This window comes from Sceloporus occidentalis, unplaced genomic scaffold (genome assembly GCF_023333645.1).
Source record: "Sceloporus occidentalis isolate IW3139 unplaced genomic scaffold, rSceOcc1.0.p SCAF_102, whole genome shotgun sequence".
Lineage (NCBI taxonomy): Eukaryota > Metazoa > Chordata > Lepidosauria > Squamata > Phrynosomatidae > Sceloporus > Sceloporus occidentalis.
In genome coordinates this window covers 1,403,782-1,426,450 of record NW_028317082.1, presented here as the reverse complement: position 1 = coordinate 1,426,450, position 22,669 = coordinate 1,403,782, and the positions used below count along the sequence as shown (strand labels likewise).

At 41.1% G+C, this 22,669-nt stretch overlaps 1 protein-coding gene across 2 annotated transcripts in view; it reads right to left on the bottom strand.

Annotated features, from left to right (window-relative positions):
* LOC149283564 (DNA mismatch repair protein Mlh1-like) overlaps positions 1 to 22,669 on the bottom strand; it is a 66,674-nt gene that overhangs the window by 6,110 nt on the left and 37,895 nt on the right. For both annotated transcript variants that reach the window (XM_089497373.1, XM_089497372.1), the window contains exons 9-17: positions 18,581 to 18,693; positions 18,245 to 18,338; positions 17,652 to 17,805; positions 16,009 to 16,331; positions 14,980 to 15,131; positions 13,545 to 13,653; positions 12,859 to 12,922; positions 12,273 to 12,437; positions 9,242 to 9,334 (exon numbers count right to left, since the gene is read on the bottom strand). In XM_089497373.1, coding sequence (XP_089353499.1) covers positions 9,242 to 9,334; positions 12,273 to 12,437; positions 12,859 to 12,922; positions 13,545 to 13,653; positions 14,980 to 15,131; positions 16,009 to 16,331; positions 17,652 to 17,805; positions 18,245 to 18,338; positions 18,581 to 18,693 — 1,267 coding nt within the window. The remainder of the gene's footprint in view (positions 1 to 9,241; positions 9,335 to 12,272; positions 12,438 to 12,858; positions 12,923 to 13,544; positions 13,654 to 14,979; positions 15,132 to 16,008; positions 16,332 to 17,651; positions 17,806 to 18,244; positions 18,339 to 18,580; positions 18,694 to 22,669) is intronic.

The following is a 22,669-nucleotide window of genomic DNA, read 5'->3' as shown; positions in this document are numbered from 1 at the left end:
TTTCAACCTATATAACTATGTATATTTTGACAATGATTTTCATTATTGATTAGTTGTTGCAGCCCTAATGCAGACATCCAGGTAGAGACAGATGCAAGGCAGTTAGTTACACAATCTAAGAGAGGGAGAGCGATCAGGAAAGGATAGGTAGATCTGGGTGTTATCAGCATACAGGTGGTATTGAATGCCAAAGGATGAGATTAGTTTGCCAAGTAAGGTAGGGTGAAGGGAGAACAGAAGGGGTCCTAGAACTGAGCCTTGGGGTACCCTGACCTAGTGCTGGAGGGGAGGTGTTACTGGAGAAAGAGACGCTGAAGGTACGATCAGAAATGTAGGACGTGAAGCAGGAGAGAGCAGTGTCACTTAAACCAAGATCATGAAGAGTTTGAAGGACAGGAGGGTGGTCCACAGTGTCGAAAGCAGCAGAAAGGTCTGGTAGGATTAGTGTAGAGTAGTGAGTGGTGAGGAAACCACATTGAAGAGGGTCAAGTAAAGAATTGTAATCAAGAATTTTAGTTAAATTAAGTATAAATAATTATTTCAATAAGCTTGGAGGTGAGAGGAGACAGAGAGTTGGGACGTCATACACAGTTCACTTAAAAGACCAAAATAGAGGACTGCATTGGGAGGTGGGTCCCGCGGGGTTGCGGGCGGTCAGGCACTTTACCTGTGGGTCCCGGTAATCCCGCGCAGTCCCGCAAGGCTGCCTTCTCGCTGCTCCCTTATAGTGTCTCCTATCTGGCTCTGCCCAGGAACAAAACGGAGTCACGTGATGTGACGTCACTTCCTGTGACTCCGCCTTGTTCCTGGGCGGAGGCAAGAGAGGAGACGCTGTGAGAGAACAACTCGAGGGCAGCCTTGCGGGACTGCTTGGGAAATCAGGTAAGGAGGCGGGCGTGATTCGCCACAAATGTGGCGGGAGCGGGCGGGATTGGCCACAAATGTGGGGGGCAGCGGGCGGGAGCGGAACACCCACATTGCGGGAGCGGGATTAAAAAGCAGTCCCACGCAGGGCTCTAGACCAAAACATACAGTCTTGAGTTATATAACACATCATGTAGTATTCAATATAAAACACAGAACAGATCCGGACTCACAAGAAGATTTCCAGAATCAGCATTATAGCAGGAGGATTTACCAAAAGTCATTGCAGATCAATACTATACGAAATAGAATCGGCCGAAAAGGGCATTATTGGCAAAATGCCGGAATAAAAAAAAAAAAAGGCAGAAAATAATCGTCTGCAGGGGACTGCTACACCACACAGAATCCTTGGCTCAGCGTACAAGATTTGATGCAGATATCAAAGGCGCACCTATTAAACATTACGAGTTAAAAGTCAACCTATATGCAGAGGATGTAGTAGTTACGCTAATTAATCCGAGAGTCAATTAAAACTCTATTAAAGGAAATGGAAGTATATGGTTTTCATAATAAATACAAATTGTATCTCTCAAAATCAAAGACCCTAGGGATTAATCTCGATAATAGACTAATGGCAGAATTAGAGACCACTTAGGCTTTTATTTGGTTTAAAGTATAGAATTAGGGCTGCAACAACGAATCGATAAAATCTATAATAATCGATTATGAAAATTGTTGTCAACGATTTTCATAATCGATTAGTTGAATCGATTTTATCAATTTATAAAATGATGTTTTTCAGAGCAAATGCTCTGGAAAAACTCCCTTCTATAATCTGATCTCAAATAGAGATCGGATTATAACTGTAGAATCCAGACCCCCGCAAAGCTGCAGGAGAGCTGGATCCTCTCTGCCACCCGGTGAGGGTCCGTGCAAAATGCGGAGACATCCTCCGCTTCTCCCTTCCACTTCTCCCCTCCACTTCCGCCAGGGCTTCTATTACTGAACCTGGCGTCACGTGACCTTCCGGTGCGGCTTCCATCATGGAAGCCCCAACGGAAGCGGAGGGGAGAAGCGGCTGTCTGCGCACATCGCACAGACCCCTACCGGCTGCCGGAGAGGATCCAGGTCCCGTGCAGCGCTGCAGGGGATTTGGATTTTAGTGCGCTATGTGCGCAACCTCTGCTACTTCATCTCACTGCCACTTCCACCTGCCCAACCAGGGGTTAATATATCAACAGAAGAAAAACAGGACAAGTAAGTAAAAAGAGGACAGTGTTTCTTCTGTTGATATATTAACCCCTGGTGGGGCAGGTAGAATTTTTGCGGGATCTATTAATTATGTGCATTTGTGTTTTTTTTATTTTTTTATGTCTGTAATATTTGATTTATTGTTTATATTGGCCATATATTTATATTTATATTGTGTATTAATTTTTTTGTCTATATTTAATATATAGACATATCAGGGGGCACAGTGGTATCAGGGGGGACAGTGGCATAAAGGGGCTATAAGGCGTATCAGGGGGCACAGTTGCATAAAGGGGCTATAAGGCGTATCAGGGGGCACAGTGGCATAAGGGGGCACAGTGGCATAAAGGGGCTATAAGGCATATCAGGGGGCACAGTGGCATAAAGGGGCTATAAGGTGTATCAGGGGGCACAGTGGCATCTCAGTGGCATTTAGGGGTAAAATGCATATCAGGGGCCATGGTGGCATATCAAGTGTAAAAGGCATATAGGGGGCTATAAGGCATATCAGGGGGCACAGTGGCATATAGGGGGTATAAGGCATATTAGGGGACAGAGTGGCATATCAGTGGCATATAGGGGGCTATAAGGCATATCAGGAGGGGTATAAGGCATATCAGGGGACAGAGTGGCATATAGGAGGTATAAGGGGGCACAGTGACATCTCTGACATATAGGAGGGTATAAGGCATATATAGGGGCAGAGTAGCATATAGGGGCAAAAATAGTTTACATGAATATTTACTAGTAAAGCTTTTTTTGGTATTTTTGGGGTTCTTGTTAAAATATAGCTTTAATTATTATGTCAGTAATATAAGAAGGCAAATCGTGAAATGCCATTGTAAATTATAAGTTTTTATTTTAAATAAACTAAAAATTTGCATATTTTTTTTTTACCCGATTAATCGAAAAAATAATCGTCCAACTAATCGATTATGAAAATAATCATTAGTTGCAGCCCTATATAGAATGTTTAGGCATTATTGTGTCTTCAAAACCTTAAGAAATGATAGCGGTTAATAATTGAGCCATACTATCTCAGACTTCTGAGAACTTCAAAGATTGGGCTAATATAGAGGTTTTGGGGTGGGGATGTATTAACTTCATCAAATTCTACATTCTGCCAAAATAGCTTTATCTATTCGATAAGTATCCCATGGTATTAACCCACCCACCCAAGAATAAGAGATTGAAAAGGTTAGTTGATGTATATTTGGAAAGGGAAGAAAGCCAGGGTAAACCAAAAGGTCTTATCTAGTAACAGCGATAAAGGGAGATTAGCGGTCCCGGATTTTTTATTTTTTTTAATTCTTTTTATTGAGTTTTCCGTGTACGTCGCTCAGAGAATACCAAATGACAACATTGCAACAAATCAGGTAGAAACCAGGAAATACAATGGGTGAAGTCACAAAAGTATCCCCCCCCCCCACCCGCCTGGTCAGCCCAGCAAGACAAATAACCGGAGTGAAAAACAACAAAAAAACCCTGACAGCAAACCGGCATAGGTCAGGTATTACGATCAAGGATCATTACCCAGTAGCAGCTGCGCACCATACCAGGAAGTGCCACAGAAAGTGGCTTTGATTTGGCATTTAACAGAGTTCTCCAGAGTACCAATAAAACCATCCCATTTTTTTAAAAATCTATGGGTGTCTCTTTCTTTGTGTATCGTCGCATCTAACGAATCCATTCTGAGCAGGTGGAACAATTTATTATGAAATAAAGACAATGAAGGAGGTTCAGCATGTATCCACTGCTGCAAAATGGTTTTCCTGGCCACAGCCAGAATTATACAAATCAAGGCCTTAGCACTCCTCGATCATCGAGATGGCCAAAAAGGGCAGCCTCCGGACTTACTTGGAAGTCCCGGATATTGAGGCTCACTAGGAAAGCTTGAACGCGTTTCCAAAACTCACGTATAGGTAGGCAAACCCATAAGTTATGAAATAAGTCGGCGGCAATCATACCACATTTGGGGCACAAATCAGTGGAAGTAATGCCTATCAAAAATTGTCTGTGAGGGGACAAGTAGCGGTCCCACATTTAAAAAAAATATCACGATACCGCCATGATTACACATATTACTAGATGGGTTAGCCATGATGCCGATCTAGAGGCATGGAAACTAATAGAAAGATATATGCTTAACCAAGACCTTGACATAGTCATATGGTGGTCAATAGCTAATGGGAGCTCCCAACTTCTGCTTGGCAAAAATTACATAATGGATCACCTAGGATTATTTTGGAATAGATTTAGGAAGAAGCGGGGATTTAAGGAAGGTTTATAGCCTGATGCTCCTATTAAGTTATTAAAATTACTGTATAGAAGATTTGCATATTGAGAGCTGGATTGATATAAATTAAAAGATTTAATGTTAGATGTTAAACTTAAGGTTTTTCACCTTTTTTGAGAATAAAAAGCTTCCTGTCTGGAAGCACACTCAGAAATACTGGGGGTCTCGACTAGGAGACGTACAGGAAGGATAGGGTTAAAGTTGCAGGAATCTTGAAATGCATTACTGCCTTAATTTAAGAGAGCTACAATATGCTTACATGTCCTACTTAAGAGTATATTTAGCATTAGACTTAAGTAATGGCTTGCTTCTCTCTACTATGAAAATATAATACTGATGTAGGCTGTGTCTTTTTTTTTTTATATATATATATATATATATATATATATATATATATATATATATATATATATATATATATGTGTATGTTAGTAAATGTATGTATCTTATAAAAAGACACACAGCCCAGATTAGTATTATATGTTAGTAAATGTATCGGTTTTTTTTTTTTTTTTTTATTTGTAGGTTTTGCATAATATAAAGTACATTATATGCTTTTCTTGGTACTACATTTTATAGTGAGAATGCTATAATTTTATAATTGTTTAAGGAAAATTGTGTATATATATATATATATATATATATATATATATATATATATATATATATATAATATCCAAAAATAGTTACCGGCACTCCAGGGACTTCTTTAAATAATCACTCAAGAAACTCCAGTTTTCCAATCAACGTTTCAGTCAGTATATTAGACTTTAATAAGGACATGTCAGAAAAACAATGTGAGTCATATTTATACCAAAAAAGGATCATTAACCCCTTCAGGACCGGGATTTTGATACTAAGGTGTCGCTAAAGGACCGGAGCCGTTTTTGTGTTTTTGCCATGTCTTTCTTCAACTGTAATTTCTCTCTTATCAATTGGTGCACCCACACAAATCATATATTGTTTTTTTCAGCACAAGTAGGGCTTTCATTTGAAACCATAGTAAGCTGGGTAGTACATTGTTTTGTTTGAAAAAAACTGGAAAAGGTGGGGAAAAAATGAAAAAACGCATTTTTTTTTACAGTTTTGTATACATACAAATTGTACACACATTAAACCAATGGGAAAAAATTATCCCAAATATATTCATTAACTTGTCCTGATTTGGAAACCACCCAACATGGCCAGGATTTTTATCTATTTTGACCAGTATAGGGCAAATATTGCAAGGCATGCATCACGTTTTTGAAATGTAATTTTTTTCAAATTTGGCATGGCAGTCTAATAACTGCAATAGTTGTCACAGATACTGATTACCCCCCCAAAATTATATGTTTATGAACAGTAGATAAGTCAAGGTGTACAACTAGGGTCATTTTGACACTTTTCAAACAGGGATTTTATCGCCAATTGCTGCCAAATTTTGAGGTATTTTTATATTTTTTTGTTTTTTTTTTGCATATGTTGCAATGTTGCTTTAGATTTTATATTATATTTTGTATAGAATATGTGCAACTGCAGAACAAAACACCAAATTGTGTTCACCAACATCCCCCGGTTCCAACAAGGCCTCACATGCATGGTTCATGCATTTTTTAAAGAAGCTATGAGGGCAAAACTGGAACATGCGCATTTTCGTTTTCACATTTGGAATTTTCAGAAATTGGTTTCCTGGGCCCATATCCCATTTGGGACATTTTGGAAGCCCCCTGCTGTAAATTACCCCATAAAAGTATATATTTATGAACAGTAGACAAGTCAAGGTGTTCAACTAGGGTAGTTTTGACAGTTTTCAGCTAGCCTTTTCTTCACTGATGTCTGCCAAAGTTCACGGAAAATTTATTTTATTGCGTTTTTAACAAATACATTTCAATGTTAAAATTTATTTCTTGCACAGCATATGTGCAACAGTGGAAGAAAGCACCACATTTTGTTCACCAACACCCCCCGGTTCCAACAAGGTCTCACATGCATGGTTCATGTATTTTTTGAGGAAGCTATGAGGGCAAAACTGGAACATGTGCATTTACATTTTTTTAAATATTTTTTTTCATCAGATTACTTGTAAGTGACAGGTTTAGGCCGCTGACATCAATCAGGGAGACCGATCAATAATCAGCGACTTAAAATGTCACCAAGTGATCAGGTAATAATTATGATTTTTTCATTTTATTAATAATTTGTGTTTTTTCATAATTACCCTAGATGACCCCTCTCTCTTTGTAGAGCAGGGTCATCCGTGGGCTGCCATAATGATCCGATCACTCCTATTGGCCAGGGGCGATCTGATCAGCCCAGCATTTGACCTGGAAGCACCCTGGACTTTCAGGTCAGTGCTGTTATTTTTTTTATTATTATTATTATTATTTTATTAATTTTTTTTTAATTTTTTTTTTTTTAATTATTATTATTTTTTACATTATTTTTTTTTAACTCTTTCAATGCTGATGCTCCATTGAAGCACAGCATTGATTGATATTTAGTCCCCACAAGCTTGTGGGGACTAATATTAACCCCTGCAATGCTGCGATGGGGGTCATACACAATCGCAGCATTGAAGAGGTTAATTGAGGAAGAGGGGGGTAGGGGTTAACTGAGGAAGGGTGGGGGTGGGGGGTCTGGTCTCCACACTCATGTGGAGACCAAAGAACCCTGTCTCCCTGTCCCTGTAGCTGCCTCTGGCAGCTGGGACACAATCTCCAATAGACTGGAGATTGTAGGGGAGGAGTCTCTCTGATCAGTCCTACAGGACTGATCAGAGGACTTCTGGGGGCTCGTTTTTGCTGTTGCTGGTCTGCCTGGGCATCCAGGCAGACCACCAGCAGCAGAACCCCCTAAAAAAACGGGAATTAACCCCTTGAAGGGCACCGGTGCGGGGAACTCTCTCTGACAGCCGGGAAAGGTATGCGCGACGGACGCAGACAAACCCCCGCTGCCAACTCCACCTCCTTCCGGCTGCAGCGGAAGGAGACGTCAACCCGCTGCCCCGGCAATACGGCAGGAAATTGGAAGCACCGGTAAGTGTGTGTGTGTGTGTTAAATGGGGGCATAGGGCATTTCTGGAATGCCTTATACCCCTATATGCCACTCTGGCACTTAGGGGGTTAAAAGGCATATTATGGGGCAGAGTGGCATATAGGGAGGTATAAGGCATTTCAGGAGGCAGAGTGGCGTTAAGGGGGCATTTAATAGAGCACTCTGCCTCCTAAAATGCCTTATACCTCCCTATATGCCACTCTGCCCCATAATATGCCTTTTAACCGCCTAAATGCCAGAGTGGCATATAGGGGTATATGGCATTTCTGGAGGCAGAGTGCTCTATACAATGCCTTTTAACTCCCTTAATGCCACTCTGCCTCCTGGAATACCTTATACCTCCCTATATGCCACTCTGCCCCATAATATGCATTTTAACCCCCTAAATGCCAGAATGGGATATAGGGGTATACGGCATTTCTGGAGGCAGAGTGGCACATAGGGGGTCAAAAGGCATACCATGGGGCACAGTGGCACATAGAGGGTTAAAAGGCATATCATGGGCCACAAGCCTGGGGGCAGATGTGCGTAACTGGGGGACAGGTTGGAAAATACAAGGAAATAAAAACAAAAAAAATATTTTTCTCAATCATAGCTTTTATTAAAAAAAAATAGTTTACATGAATTAACATTTACTGGTAAAACTTTTTTCCTTTAGGGTCATCTTATATTCAGGCTTTTTCTTTTTTTTCCTAAGTTAATATTCAGATTTTGGGGGGTCGTCTTATAATCAGGGACAAATAAGAGGTTTACAGACCGGCATAGGAGACGTATTATGCAGATTAAATGTAAGCGTTGCCATGACAATCCGGAACTCAGACCGTGCGTCCGAGATCCAGACAGGGCCGGCCCGACAATGGAGCCGAGTGGGGCAACCGCTCCAGGCGGCACTTTTGAAGGGGCGGCACTTTTGAAGGGGCGGCACTTTTGAAGGGGCGGCACTTTTGAAGGGGCGGCACTTTTGAAGGGGCGGCACTTTGCCGCCCCAAACCCTTTTTTTTTTTTTTAAAGCGAAAGAGAGAGAAAGGGGCGCCGAGTGGTTTTCCCTTACCAAGCTGTCAGTACCTGCTCGGCGCCCCTCTCTCTCTCTCCTCTGCGGTGAGTCTCCCTGTTCTGTCTCGGTCCCGGCTTGTAATGTTGAGCGCCGGAAGATTACCTCATTTCCGGCGCTCAGCATTACAAGCCGGCACCGAGACTGAACAGGGAGACTCGCCGCAGGACTGCTGAAAGGTAAGTACAAGGAGGGGGGGGTAAGGGTGGATAATAGGGAGGGAGGGAGGAAGGGTAGATAATGGGGGGGGCGGCAGGGACGGAGGGAGAGGAAGGGTAGATAAGGGGGGGGGGCGGCATTTTAAAATTCGCCCCAGGCGACATTTTGTCTTGGGCCGGCCCTGGATCCGGAAGTATTGCTGACGCTCGGCACATGCGTATTCGGGAATGGTACACGCCGAGCACTACAGGAACACCACGAGCACTACAGGTGTGGTAGGTCTTGTTAATGATCCTTTTTTGGTATAAATATGACTCACGTTGTTTTTCTGACATGTCCCGATGAAAGTCTAATAAACAGACTGAAACGTTGATTGGAAAACTGGAGTTTCTCGAGTGATTATTTAAAGAAGTCCCTGGAGTGGTAATTGGAGTCTAATTGTTAATTTTGGATTATATATATATATATATATATATATATATATATATATATATATATATATATATATATATATACACATACACATACACATATACACACACACAACATAGGACAGCTTACAAAGCATGTTTTGTTTATCTTACCTCAGTGGCTAAGCGCAAAATAAACATAGGCAGTCCTTCCAAAGGTGGAATATAGTTGTCTATCAATAGTGGGAGTCCAGTAAGGTTTCCTTTCTATAATATACATAAAAGATCAATACACAATCTATCTTAATAAGAAAGCAGCACCACATTTCTTTGTGTATGTAACATTTGTGTTAAGAGGTGACAAAAGTACTGTTATGAACCAATACTATGAAATCTGGTAGGGGAGTTTTGTAAGTCTCCAAATAAATGTGTTCAGCAATATCTCCCGAGTACAGTGATACCACCCATGCATGAGAGGTGTGCATTTTTCAAATTGAAATTTTGACATGTGATCACCCTGCCCCATGTCTTTTTGGGACATCTTTAAAGCTGGCCAATTCAATTTACCCCATCATATATGTTTGAAAACTAGACACTCCAGGGTATTTGAAATGCTGGTATTTTAACCCTTTCTATTTAGTATTTTTTGTGTGTTTTTCCCACACACATTCTAATATAGGAATGAATTTACAGCTCCTAGTATATGTCACTGTCAAACACCCCAATATGTGTTCAGCAACATCTCCTGAGTACAGGGATACCATGCATGGGTTTGTTAGGTTGTTTTTGGAGGGGTGGGTAAATTTTTTTGGAATTTCAACATCTGGTCAGTCTTTGCCATGTCTTTGTCAGGACTCGGGTGATCAGGTCAGGTAGGAGCCCATGCGCAGGGGATACTTGGGGTTCAGTATGTAACCCACGGTGCATGATTATGCAAACAAAGACACCACAAACAGAAATCCAGGTAATGCAGTGTATTTCATGTATATAACAGGACCAGCAAATAAGGGTAATCTAGTCTAAGCAAGTAACCGGACGTATGGCAAAATAAAATACAGGTAATAAGTCTTTTGGCAGGGAGCCCGCTTGGAAGGGCGCGACAGACAGAGAGCCCGCTTGGAAGGGCGCGACAGAGAGACTCCGCTTGGAAGGGCGCGACAGACAGAGAGCCCGCTTGGAAGGGCACGACAGACAGAGAGCCCGCTTGGAAGGGCACAAAAGGCACACAGCCCGCTTGGAAGGGTACAAAAGGCACACAGCCCGCTTGGAAGGGTACAAAAGGCACACAGCCCGCTTGGAAGGACACAAAGCAGGGAGTCCACTTGGAAGGACACAAAGCAGGGAGTCCACTTGGAAGGACACAAAGCAGGGAACCAGGAACAGTACAGGTGCAGAGCCACAGCAGGAAGGTCCATAGACTTCAATACAAAGGCCCTGACTGAAGGGCAGGGCAGGTTCATAAAGGCAGGGTAATCCAGATAACAAGACCCAGCTGGATGTAGACTAGGGCTCAACCCAGGTAACAAGGCACACCTGAGTTCTGAGTGCTCCAGAGGGCGGAGGGTGGCCACTAGTGGTCGCAGATGTAAATGCCACAGGTATAAAAAAGCCATGGTTCAGGCAGTGAAAAATTGGTTCCTGACAGTCTTATTTTTGGAACATCTTTGAACCCCTTCAAAAAATTTTTAGATCTAGAAACCCCACGGGCATTTAAAATGCTAGTATTTTAACTCATTCAATACAAGGTTTTTTGTGAAGATAATAGGGCTAATTTTAGGACTTGCTCATTAAGACAAACATACATATACACACACACGCTGGCCACTATTAGGTACACCTTGCTAGTACAAGGTTTGACCTCCTTTTGCCTTCAGGACTGCCTTCATTCTTCGTGGCATACTTTCTACAAGGTGTTGGAAACATTCCTCAGAGATTATGGTCTATATGGACATGATGGCATCACGCAGTTGCTGCAGATTTGTCGGCTGCCCATCCATAATGCAAATCTCCCAATCCACAACATTCCAACGGTGCTCTATTGGATTGAGATCTGGTGACCGTGGAGGCAATTGGAGTACAGTGAACTCATGAAACCAGTTTGAGTTGATGTGAGCTTTGTGACATGGTGCATTATCTTGCTGGAAGTAGCCATCAGAAGATGGGTACACTGTGGTCATAAAGGGATGGACATGGTCAGCCACAATACTCTGTCGCATTTAAACGATACTCAATCGATACTTAGGGGCCCAAAGTGTGCTAAGAAAACTTCCCCCACACCATTACACCACCACCAGACTGAACTGATGATACGGCAGGATAGATCCATGCTTTCATGTTGTTTACGCCAAAGTCTGACCCTGCCATCTGAATGCTGCAGCTGGAATCAAGACTTATCAGACCAGGCAATGTTCTTCCAGTCTTCCATTGTCCAATTTTGTCTGTGCGAATTTTAGCCTCTGTTTCATATTCTTGGTTATAGCAAGTGTTATTTGAGTTACTATTGCCTTTCTGTCATCTCAAACCATTCTGCCCATTCTCCTCTGACATCAACAAGGTAATTCCATCCACGCAACTGCCTCTCACTGGATATTTTCTCTTTGTCAGACCATTCTCTGTAAACCCTAGAGATGGTTATGCGTGAAAATCCCAGTAGATCAGCAGTTTCTGAAATACTCTGCCAACAAATCTGCCACTTTCAAAGTCACATAAATCCCCTTTCCCCATTCTGATGCTCGGTTTGAACTTCAGCAAGTTGTCTTGACCACGTCTACATGACTAAATGCATTGAGTTGCTGCCATGTGATTGGCTGATTAGCTGATTAGCTATTTGTGTTAACAAGCAATTGAACAGGTGTACCTAAAAGTCGCCAGTGAGTGTGTGTCTGTGTGTGTATATATATATATAGACTTTTAAAAAAAAATTGTTGGAACAGGATGATTCTTTTGATGGAGACATCAGCGAGGATTGTGACAAATTACATTGTAATTAGTAAGCTGGGCTCCATTGACTTGCATTGATGAATTTAGTCCCCCTACAGGGGGAACTCAAGAGTTCTCCAGACCCTCCGGAGCGGCCACAGTGCGAGCCATTACAGCAACACCTTTCAAGTTATGACATGCCAGGCATGTCAATATCGTCAAGGGGTTAAAGACAACAAAGCCTGCCTCAGGCGCACCAGAACATTTTCAAAAAACTCTGGCTCACCTCATCAAGTTCAAGTGAAAAATAATCTTTTAACATCTCACACTTCTTCTGCAAGAATTGAACAATGTACTCAGCAAGTCCTTCCTTTGGTCCATCTTCTTCTGTCCATCCACTTTCGGAGCTGTCCAAAGCTAGCATTGCCAAGTCATAAAGCGGTGCAGATTCCTGGTTTAAAATTCATGAAAAACATGTACATGATCATAAACGATTGAACCCACATTGAATCAAAAAATAACTCACAAAATGGACTAGACCACAAATTGGAATTACAAATCCTAAATTTCCATTGGGCTTCTTTTAGATAATGCATTATTTATGCTAAAAAAAAAAGCTTGCTGTCAAAAATCTTTTCTGCTAATGAAATGTAAAAAAAACAAACAGAGGGATATACTTTAATTGCATCTAATCTGTAGCAGGAGACGAGAAGTATATTTTCAGATGGAATATTGGAAGCAGTAGGGTGCCTGCTTCCTACTATTCCCACCATATACACATACTGTACTATATCATATTATATTCAAGCGTTCACATCAATAAAAAAAACATTTCTAACAAATTTGGGGTAGAAAAATGTATGGATACTTACAGATAGTTTCAGAATGCCAAAGTTGCCAAAGTCATAAATAAGTATTTGATAAAAGAGCTCCTGGCTGGAAAGAATGGAAAAACACTTTGGTTTTTAAAGCTTAACAAAAACCTTAAGTGTTTTATTGTCATTTTGCACATTTTATAGTATATCTCAGGAAAGGTTATGGCCATTTTTTTATGACTTACAGATAAAATATTTTAATTAATAATATTCACGTACACATGGATTATAAACCTTAAAATGCACAACCATGTGGTGCATAATATATATATATATATATATATATATATATATATATATATATATATATATATATATATATATATATATATATATAATCTAAAAGTAGTAAAGCCAGCACTCACCGTCTTCAATAGTGCTTCATTTTTATTTGCATGTCAACGTTTCAGTCCACCTCGTGGACTTTCCTCAGGAATATATATTCAAAACCCTACATACTGTCAGCCTAAACACAAGAATCTCTCTCTCATTTTATTTATTCATTTTAAATATTGATATCCTTAAGTATCGTCAGTAAAATTCTCTTACTTTACAGCTACTGTTTAAGTGATTCTACTACTTATATCAAGAAGTAAAAAAACAGATTGGAAAAGCCACTTCTATGAAAGAATTAATATTAAATAAAAAATAGAGAAAATTTAGCTCTGTTGAGAGTTTCTTACCTCAGCTTTGTTGTATTTAGCAGATACAACTTTGTCTGATATTGAACTAAAGACCACTGGGGACTAACACAGCCAACAAACGAGTGATTACGCAGCATGTCCTGGAGGCCTTTGAAGAAAGAAAAAGACAGAAAAGGGAAGCGCACGGTTCTTTGTACATTTGCTGGTACTAAGTATCATTTTGACAGCAAATAACCATTTGGCGCCTTTTAGTCTGCCTGTTTTGTTCCTTATAGGGCTTGTCTTACATTCAGGCTAGCCATTTAGCCTATCCCATGAATGTTTAAATTTTAATTTTCTTACTGTATTTACCGCTATCATTTCTGCTAAGAGATTGTTCTGCTTATCTACCACTCCCTCAATAAAGTAAAACGTCCTTATATTTTGCAACTCTTGTTATTGGATTTACTGTGCTAGAACATGTCTCCAACCAGAATTTAAAAATAGGACTGGATTTGGAGTCGTAATTGTTACTTTTAACCGATAATTAGTAGGGAAATTCAATAATGCCTTCGAAGGGTACATGGTTAGTGGGAAACTAGAAACACATTGTAATGGTCATCACATTCACAATGTATGTATCTTTTCTACACTATATGACCAAGAGTATGTGGAGACCTGAATACTGCACCTATATGAGCTTATTGGACATCCCATTCCAGAACCATGGGCATTAATTTAGAGTTGTCCCATTGCAACTCTACCCCACCCCTCTTGGCAGCTCTTCTGCGAAGGCCTTCTACAAGATTTTGGAGTGTCTGGCTCACAATCTGCGTTTAATGGGGTTAAGGTCATGAGGAACTTAAGTTTGCTTCACAAACTTGTCAAACCATGACTTTATAGACCTTGCTTTGTGCACAGGGGCCCAGTCATGCTAGAACAGGAAAGGGCCTTCCCCAAACTGGTGCCACAAAATAGGAAACATAAAATGGTGTAAAATGTCTAGTATGTTGTAGCATTAAGCATTACCCTTCACTGGAATTAAGAGGTCTAGTCCAAATCCTGAAAACCAGCACCAGACCACTATCCCTCCTCCAGCAAACTGTACAGTAGGCAGCATTCTCCTAGCATCTGCCAAATCACTATTTGGAAGTATACTATGTGAAGTACATTCATCACTCCAAAAGAACATGTTTCCACAGCTCCAGAGTCCAGTGACAGGGTGCTTGGCTATGGAAACCCATTTCATGAAACTCGCTACGCACAGTAGGCGGTAGTAAACTTGTAGTCAGTGAGCTCCTCTGTAAGACCCATTCTACTGCCAATGTGTCTACTGAAATGGCTGCCTATGTGCTTGATTTTATACACTTGTTAGCAATGGGTGTGACTAAAACACAAACTCAAATTAGGAGGGGTGTCAGTGTACTTATTTATTGCATATGCTACGTTCTTATGTAATTTCGCAATTTCCACTGCCTTGAGCCCAAACAATTACCTTCATGTGCCCTTTCCTCAATTTCTTTCCGAAGGGTCAAAACACTAGTTAAATTTATAATCCTTCTCCTTGGAGTGGAGGCAGCGGTCATATAATTGTCTGTTTCAACCTCCGCCATCTCTTCATCAGAGTCAGTGCGCACTCTCTTCTTCCTTCAAAATGATAAATACAAACTATGTATTTCAGTTTAAAGTTTTTTTACAAAAAAAGTATTTTGCCACCCAACCCAAAATAACACCCAGGTAAAAAGTAACACAAACCTTATTAAGCATAAGGTATTGCCAAAACAAAATGACTAACCAAATTATGTAGTGTTCATGCACATATTTATCTTCAATTAAGTAAGGTTGTTAAAGAGCTCCCTTCAACTTTTAATGAGTCTGAAGTTAAAGTGCAGAGAGGTAGTAAGGTAGTGTTATCTGAGGCAATAAGAAAGGGTAAAAAAAAAAACAAAAAGACAGAATTGCTCTGGAAAATGTAGTTCCAGAAACAATGTCTAATTGTCGCAACTGCAAATTAGCCATACAATTATCAACTTGCATCACCATATGTATTCTTGCTCTGAATGTCATAAGTCCAGAGCTACATATTCCTGTCCCTGCTTGTCCATTATGGAATAGGTCTATTTTCAACAGACAATTAATCTTATAACATACTTCATTCATAAATGTTTGTGCTAAAGGTAATATTTGAAAAGTGCCCAACTCCATACCCTTGACGAACAAAAACAGGCTAGGAATTCAGGGTATCCATGCCTGAAAACAAGTAGTTTAAGGAAATTTCAATTGAGATGCCTTTGCACATGCTGGGATAAACAAAAAAAACGCCTTTTTGCAACCACTAAAGGCTAGAGTTGTTCACCGCTGAGCTCAAGCTTTAGCTGCTTTACAAATACAACACCTATATCTAACCAAAAGCTCACTCTTAATTATTGTGAGGATGTTTGTTCATTAAAAGTCTCCCTGATAACACTCCAAAATATAAAAAGGCCTCCTTGGATTTAAATCATAGCCTGTTTTTGTGATGTACCTGGGTGGTGCAGTGTCCCCAGAAGTGCAAGCGGTTCCATCTGTATTTTTGTCATTGTCACTTCTACTATTAGAGACATCAGACACATCATGCATGTTTATATCTTCCATAATTTCTTTTGGGCAATTTTCCTCCTTCTGACTTGCAAGGGCAGTTGATGGCAGAGACCTGGAAAGAGGCTGAAGAAAAGCATCCAGCTTTTGGTCCTTGGCGTCTGTTCGGATCATCTGATGAGCATACACCTTCTCTCCTGGATTCTGAGAAGAACCTGCCAATGGTTTAATAACCTCGCTAGCAGATATAGAGGCTCCAGGCAACAAGGTCTAGTACACAATGTAGAAGAAAATAAAGAAAGCAGATTTGAAATTACAGGATTTTATTTGAGTACATTTTGTTAAAACAAACAGAAATGGGAAACAAATGTCAGAGGTTTCCTGATTTGTAGGTATACGCAGATCTACTGGAATGTCTTTAGTATGTTTGTTATTATTTAAGAATCAACACAAATACAATATTTCCTTAACCCCTTCGTGACAATGTCTTTAGGGTTGCAACAACTAATAGATAAAATCGATAATGAAAATCAAAGTCAATGATTTTCATTATCGATTAGTTGAATCGATTTTATCGATTATAAGATGAGGGTTTTTTCATTGTAAAGTATCCTCCGTAGAGCTGCAGGGGACCTGGATCCTCCTCTCTGGCAGCTGGTAAAAGTATGTGCAATGCGCTCAGACAACCTCTGCTGCTGCTGGCCAGGACTTCTGCGACTGACCACTGGAAGGTCACGTCACGCCACGCCAGAGAATACAGGTCCCCTGCAGCGCTGAGGGGGAACTAGATCTTGGTGTTTGTCACTATAAAAGCATATACTCTGGAAAAATCCTCATCTTATAATCGGTAAAATAGATTATGAAAATCATTGACAATTGTTGATCGGCTCCTAAACTTTTAAAACAGGCATCTGCCGCCATATAGTATATGTTGTATATTGACGACACTGGGAGGGGCCAGACACGGCCCCTGATGCCGATCTCGGTGTTGCTCTAGGCCTTGCCAATGAGGCATTACAGCGACAAGGTTTGGGTGCAGAAAGCCAACGTAGATCGCTTTCTACACCCTTTTAAAGTCAAGACTGTCCTGGCACGTCAATTGTTATTAACTGAATGTTTTTGCGTGACGAGACCGGACCATCAATTGTCGTCACTGGGTTAAATGTATAAATTGTCAAACTGAATTCTGAAAATAATTCTGAAAACAACCATGGACATTAGTACCACAAGATTGGTCTTTGAATCCACTCATAGAAATATGGCACAGTGATTGTAAGATTTTTCAAAATGCAATGCACTGTTTGTTAAAGGTGCTGCACTCTCTAGCACGCTAAGTAAATAAACCAATCTAAAATAAATCTGCCAAAACAAATGGGCAAAAATCACTAAAAAGCTTGTACAGTACCCTGCACTAATATTGGCTCAAGTGTAATTGGACAAATCAACACAATCATAAATAAAATAGAATGTAGAATACATTAAATCTTGGAAACACCTAAAATATATGTATACATATAGACACAAACAAATGTAACAATAATGATTTGAAAATAAAGTGGTAATGAGAATGCTATTTTGTTTATTCCTCACCTGAGTGAAATACATTCTTGAAGAGTTGGATCCCAGCAATTTGCTCTCTATGTGCTGCTGTGCCTTCTCAATGATACTGTCTTCATGCAAAAAATGAACTTCATGTTTTGTCGGGTGGACATTCACATCAACATTTTGAGGAGATATTTCAAGGCTGCAAGAAAATCCCGCAAGTGCAATGGCTGATAACTGGAGCCAACCATTTAGTGGTTTTCAGAATGCTTACACATCATACAACACAGAGTATGGCTTGAGCATCTCTTCTGATTCTATAGGGTACTAATTAACTGATCTTTCATGTTCTGACACCAGACAAAAACAAAGTGGAATATGTTTTTTATAGAAGAGTAAAAAAATTTATTAAAACCGTATATTTTGCAATCTTTTAATGCCCTCAATATTCAAGGTAAAAACGAGAATGAAGTCCAATCTTTCTGAGACATCATTGATCGCACCGAGTCAAATAAATCCACTTTAGGTACATGTTATATATATATATATATATACACAATACATATATACATATATATATACACACACACACACACACTATACAATACACCCATGTCAATATAGACAATATGCTAACTCACCTCAGATACAGAAATGGATGAGTATTCTTTGGTAAATAGGCAGCATACACAGACTCTATAGCTTTTTTTAAAGCTGTCGATTCAACCAGTCTTGCTGTCAGTAATGTTAAGAAAAGAGCATAGTTTTATTGTAGGCAGTTTACTCTTCACTAAATATCATATGTGTCTACATTTTAAACCTACAAGTAAATATATGGAAAATTGTGTTTCAGGACACATAAGGGTTCCATAACATTAGTTGAGATTATAACCGACAATACAAAGGCTAACAATGCATAAAAATTGCTAAGGTCACCAAATAAGCTCTAGCATAATGTACTCTCAGGTCACACTTACCATTAATGAAGAGTAAGAAAATGCATTTCTTCAATGAATAGTTGGCATTAGTCACATATCCTTTCATTTTAAAAGCAAGCTTGGCATCTTCACATCCAACTTCTATTAGCTCCCTGATACAAACAGTGACATTTTAATATGACTGCACCTTTCCAATATTAAAGGAACAGCCTAGTCCTCATAATTGTAATTTTTTAAGCTAGAATCATCTATTTTTTCCTTTATCTGTCCACTTCTCTAATCCCCCCTCCTTTCCCACATATCTCTTATTATTGCCCCATCTGTACTCTCTCTTTTCTCCCCCTCCTCTTCTTTCAGACTTGCTCTCCCTCCCTTTATGTCCCCTCATACCGCCTTCTCTCTCTCCCCTCTCACTTTCTTCTGTTCTGCCTCCCCATACACCACTATTTGCATTTCACAAAAGCAGTTAAATACAAAATACCATTAACCTTTGTGACAAAGCTTTTCTATGCCATAACCAAAACTGCTGTGCTTGAACAGAACAGAATTTGCTTTTTTTGCCCATCGCTCATGCAGAGAGTCAACTCTCCACTTTGTCAGCAAGAGCCAGCAGACTCCCCAAAAAGCTTCTGCTGCAGGAATAGCTCTGCTAATCATGTATAGTGCATAGCTAAATCAATGGAAGTCCTTGAATTATGTAAAATGCAGGGTCAGCTCAGCTGTTCTTCCTGCAGAAGCCTGCAAGTGTTGGCCCCTCATAATGAATAATGAAGCGAGGAAGTTGAAACATCAACTTTCCTGCAAAGTCTCCTGCTGACTCTCCCTTCAGTGAACAGCCCCCGGTGAGATCTCCATGAGAAAAGGGAGAAACAAAAAGAAAATGGTAAACTCCAGTTGCCATGACATCTTTAGCAGTACCTGCTAGTTACAAGAAAGATACCTGGAGTATGTGCCAGGAATCTCAACTTTTTTGAGCTACTCATCAGAGTACTACAGCAACAAGATAACTTGTAAAAATATGAAAGAAAAAAAAGGGTAAAAACCCCAAAAAACCTTAATATCCATTATGTCTCCCAGTAAAAGAATAAAAAAAAGTTTATTGCCCACAGCACAGTGAGAACATTAGTAGTGGCCTCTATGTTGTGAAAAACATTCTAAGCAAATTAAGATTTTTATAGATTACATCTATAAAAGTATTGTTGTATATGTATAACTGTGCTAGTTCAATTAAACAAAATTTATATATATGTAATCTGCACTTGGGCCTCAAATGCTTGTGTACACAGCCCGTAAATAATCTAAGTAAAAGACTTAAGACTTTCAGCACTAAGTATTTGTCACGTCTACCATAAACCAGAGCACTCACCGCGGAAGTTCTTCTCCTGGAGGAGTGCGCAGAGAAGCAACCCCCAGGTATTCAATGATCCCAACAGTGAGGAGGCCCGGAGTAGGTAGATATGGAGAGGTAGATAGTCTCTGGGTATAGCTGGAGAGATCCACACAAAATATGGAAAGCGGAGATAATTGGTCGGGGCACAATTCGCTAAATGAGGCGGTACAAAAGTGCAGGGAATGGCGGAGAGCAAAACCAAATGCAGAGTCAGACGAGCCAGAGGTCATACACAGGACGGGTAGTCAGCCAGAAGATGGGTCAAATCCAAAGCGGGTAGTCAGACGATCCAGGTCATACACGTGGAGGAACGAACACAGCCAAAATCACAGATCAGAGGGTAGTCAGGACAAGCCAAAGGTCAGATTTACCATAGAACGCAACTGAACAGGTTAACAGCAAAAGACCACACCAGGGTACAGGTAACAGGGCTTCCGGATTTTTACATTTGGCGCCGGTAGCCACCACGCACGCCCCCTACCTGCCAGAACGCGGCAGCTGCTGCTAAAACTAGCTGCAGTAGCTCGCGTGTCCAGCAAGGCGAGCACGACCGCCATGCCGAGCACCTGGCCGACGCTTCCTCCTGACCTCGCCACGAGGTAAGTGTAGCGGCGAACTGGGAGCCGGACAGACGGACACAGGACGACGGGGGACAGCGGATCTGCGGGAGCGGGTGACATTACCCCCCTCTCGAGGGCCGGCTGAAGGCCGAAAGTTGCCTGGTTTATCAGGAAATTTCTTGTGGAATTTCTGTAAAAGACGAGGAGCATGAACGTCCTTGACGGATACCCAAGATCTTTCTTCTGGACTATAACCTTTCCAGTGTACCAGATATTGAACAGTATTCCGGAATCTACGAGAATCCAGAATCGATTGGATCTCATATTCAAGGTGAGTATCAATCAAAACTGGACGAGGACGCGGGATACTTTTGGTATAGCGATTACAGACAAGAGGCTTCAGTAGGGATACATGAAAAACTCTAGGAATACGAAGACCAGCGGGAAGTTGAAGTTCATAAGCAACCGGGTTAATTCTCCGAAGTACACGAAAGGGACCAATAAAACGAGGAGCCAGTTTGGATGCGGCGACCTTGAGCTCGATGTTCTTTGTGGAAAGCCAGACACGATCACCTGCCATATAAGATGGACCCATCCGACGATGCCTATTGACCTGGCAATTATAGGTTTCAGATGCTGTAGATAAACATTGACGTGCCTTGGCCCAAATGGAAGGGAGTTGAAGCAAATAATGGTCAACAGCGGGAACAGGAGTCTCCGGAAACGCTGATGGCAAGGTGGCAGGGTGAAAGCCGTAGTTACAAAAAAAGGGAGAAACTTTAGAGGCTTCATGCGTGACATTATTTCTCGCAAATTCAGCCCACGGGAGCAATCTGGCCCAGTCGGAGTGATGGTCTCCAATAAAACAGCGAAGGATCTGTTCCAGGGATTGATTGGTTCTCTCGGTGCAACCATTAGTTTGAGGATGGTAAGCAGATGAGAGGGCTAGAGAGATCCCTAGTGCTTTACAGAATGTCCTCCAGAAGATGGCAGTGAACTGAACTCCTCTATCAGACACAATCTGCATCGGGAGACCATGGAGTCTAACGATTTCTCGTACAAAGACAGGTACCAATTCGGGCGCAGAGGGGAGTTTGGGCAAAGGGATAAAATGTGCCATCTTCAAAAACCTATCAACGACGACAAGAATAACGGTACAACCTTCAGAAACAGGTAAGTCCACCATAAAATCCATACCGATGTGGGACCAGGGACGAACAGGAACAGGCAGAGGTAGTAATAATCCTGCAGGACGGGAGTGAGAAGCTTTGGCAGTAGTACATTGAAGACAAGCGACCACAAAATCATGACAGTCGGATCGAAGCTCAGGCCACCAAAAGTCCCTAGAGATGATGTCTGCCGTGCGCCGAGCATTGGGATGTCCAGCGGTAAGAGATGAATGAGCCCAGTATAGCACTTTATGCCTTTCGGATTCAGGTACAACTAGAGTACCCATGGGCCAAGCACTATGAACAGGAGAACGAGACTGAGCCTTCATGATGCGCTTAGTCAATGAAGAATCAAGTTGCGTGGTAATAGAAGAAATTATATGAGCTGGAGGGATAATAGGTTCAGGAACTGGATTGTCCTCTGAGGTAGAAATAAACTGTCTGGAAAGCGCGTCGGCCTTAACATTTTTGGATCCCGGTCTGTAGGAGATAATAAAATTAAACCTGGACAAGAACAGTGTCCATCGGGCTTGTCTAGGGTTAAGGCGTTTGGCCGTACTGAGATATTCCAGGTTCTTGTGATCAGTGAAGATAGTGATGGGATTACGAGCACCCTCGAGAAGATGTCGCCATTCTTGTAGAGCCCAAACAATACCAAGCAATTCCCGGTTACCGACATCATAATTAGCTTCAGTAGAGGAGAATTTCCGGGAAAAATAGGCGCAGGGATGCAGTAGGCAGGCAACGGTGCAACAGCAACATAGGCTAGATTAGCCTTGGTACGGGAAGGTTTCAAGAGGCAATTCTTCTGGCAGTGGAACCCCCAGGCTGTGATATCTTTAAGTCTCCAATGAATGGAAGGGTTGTGTAATTGCAACCACGGGAGCCCCAGGATAATGGGGCACTTGGGCGACGAGATGACCATAAGGGAAATAGTCTCTTGGTGAAGTAGTCCAATGTGCAGCAGGAGAGGCAAAGTACTATGAGTGACAGCAGCGGGGTGTAACGG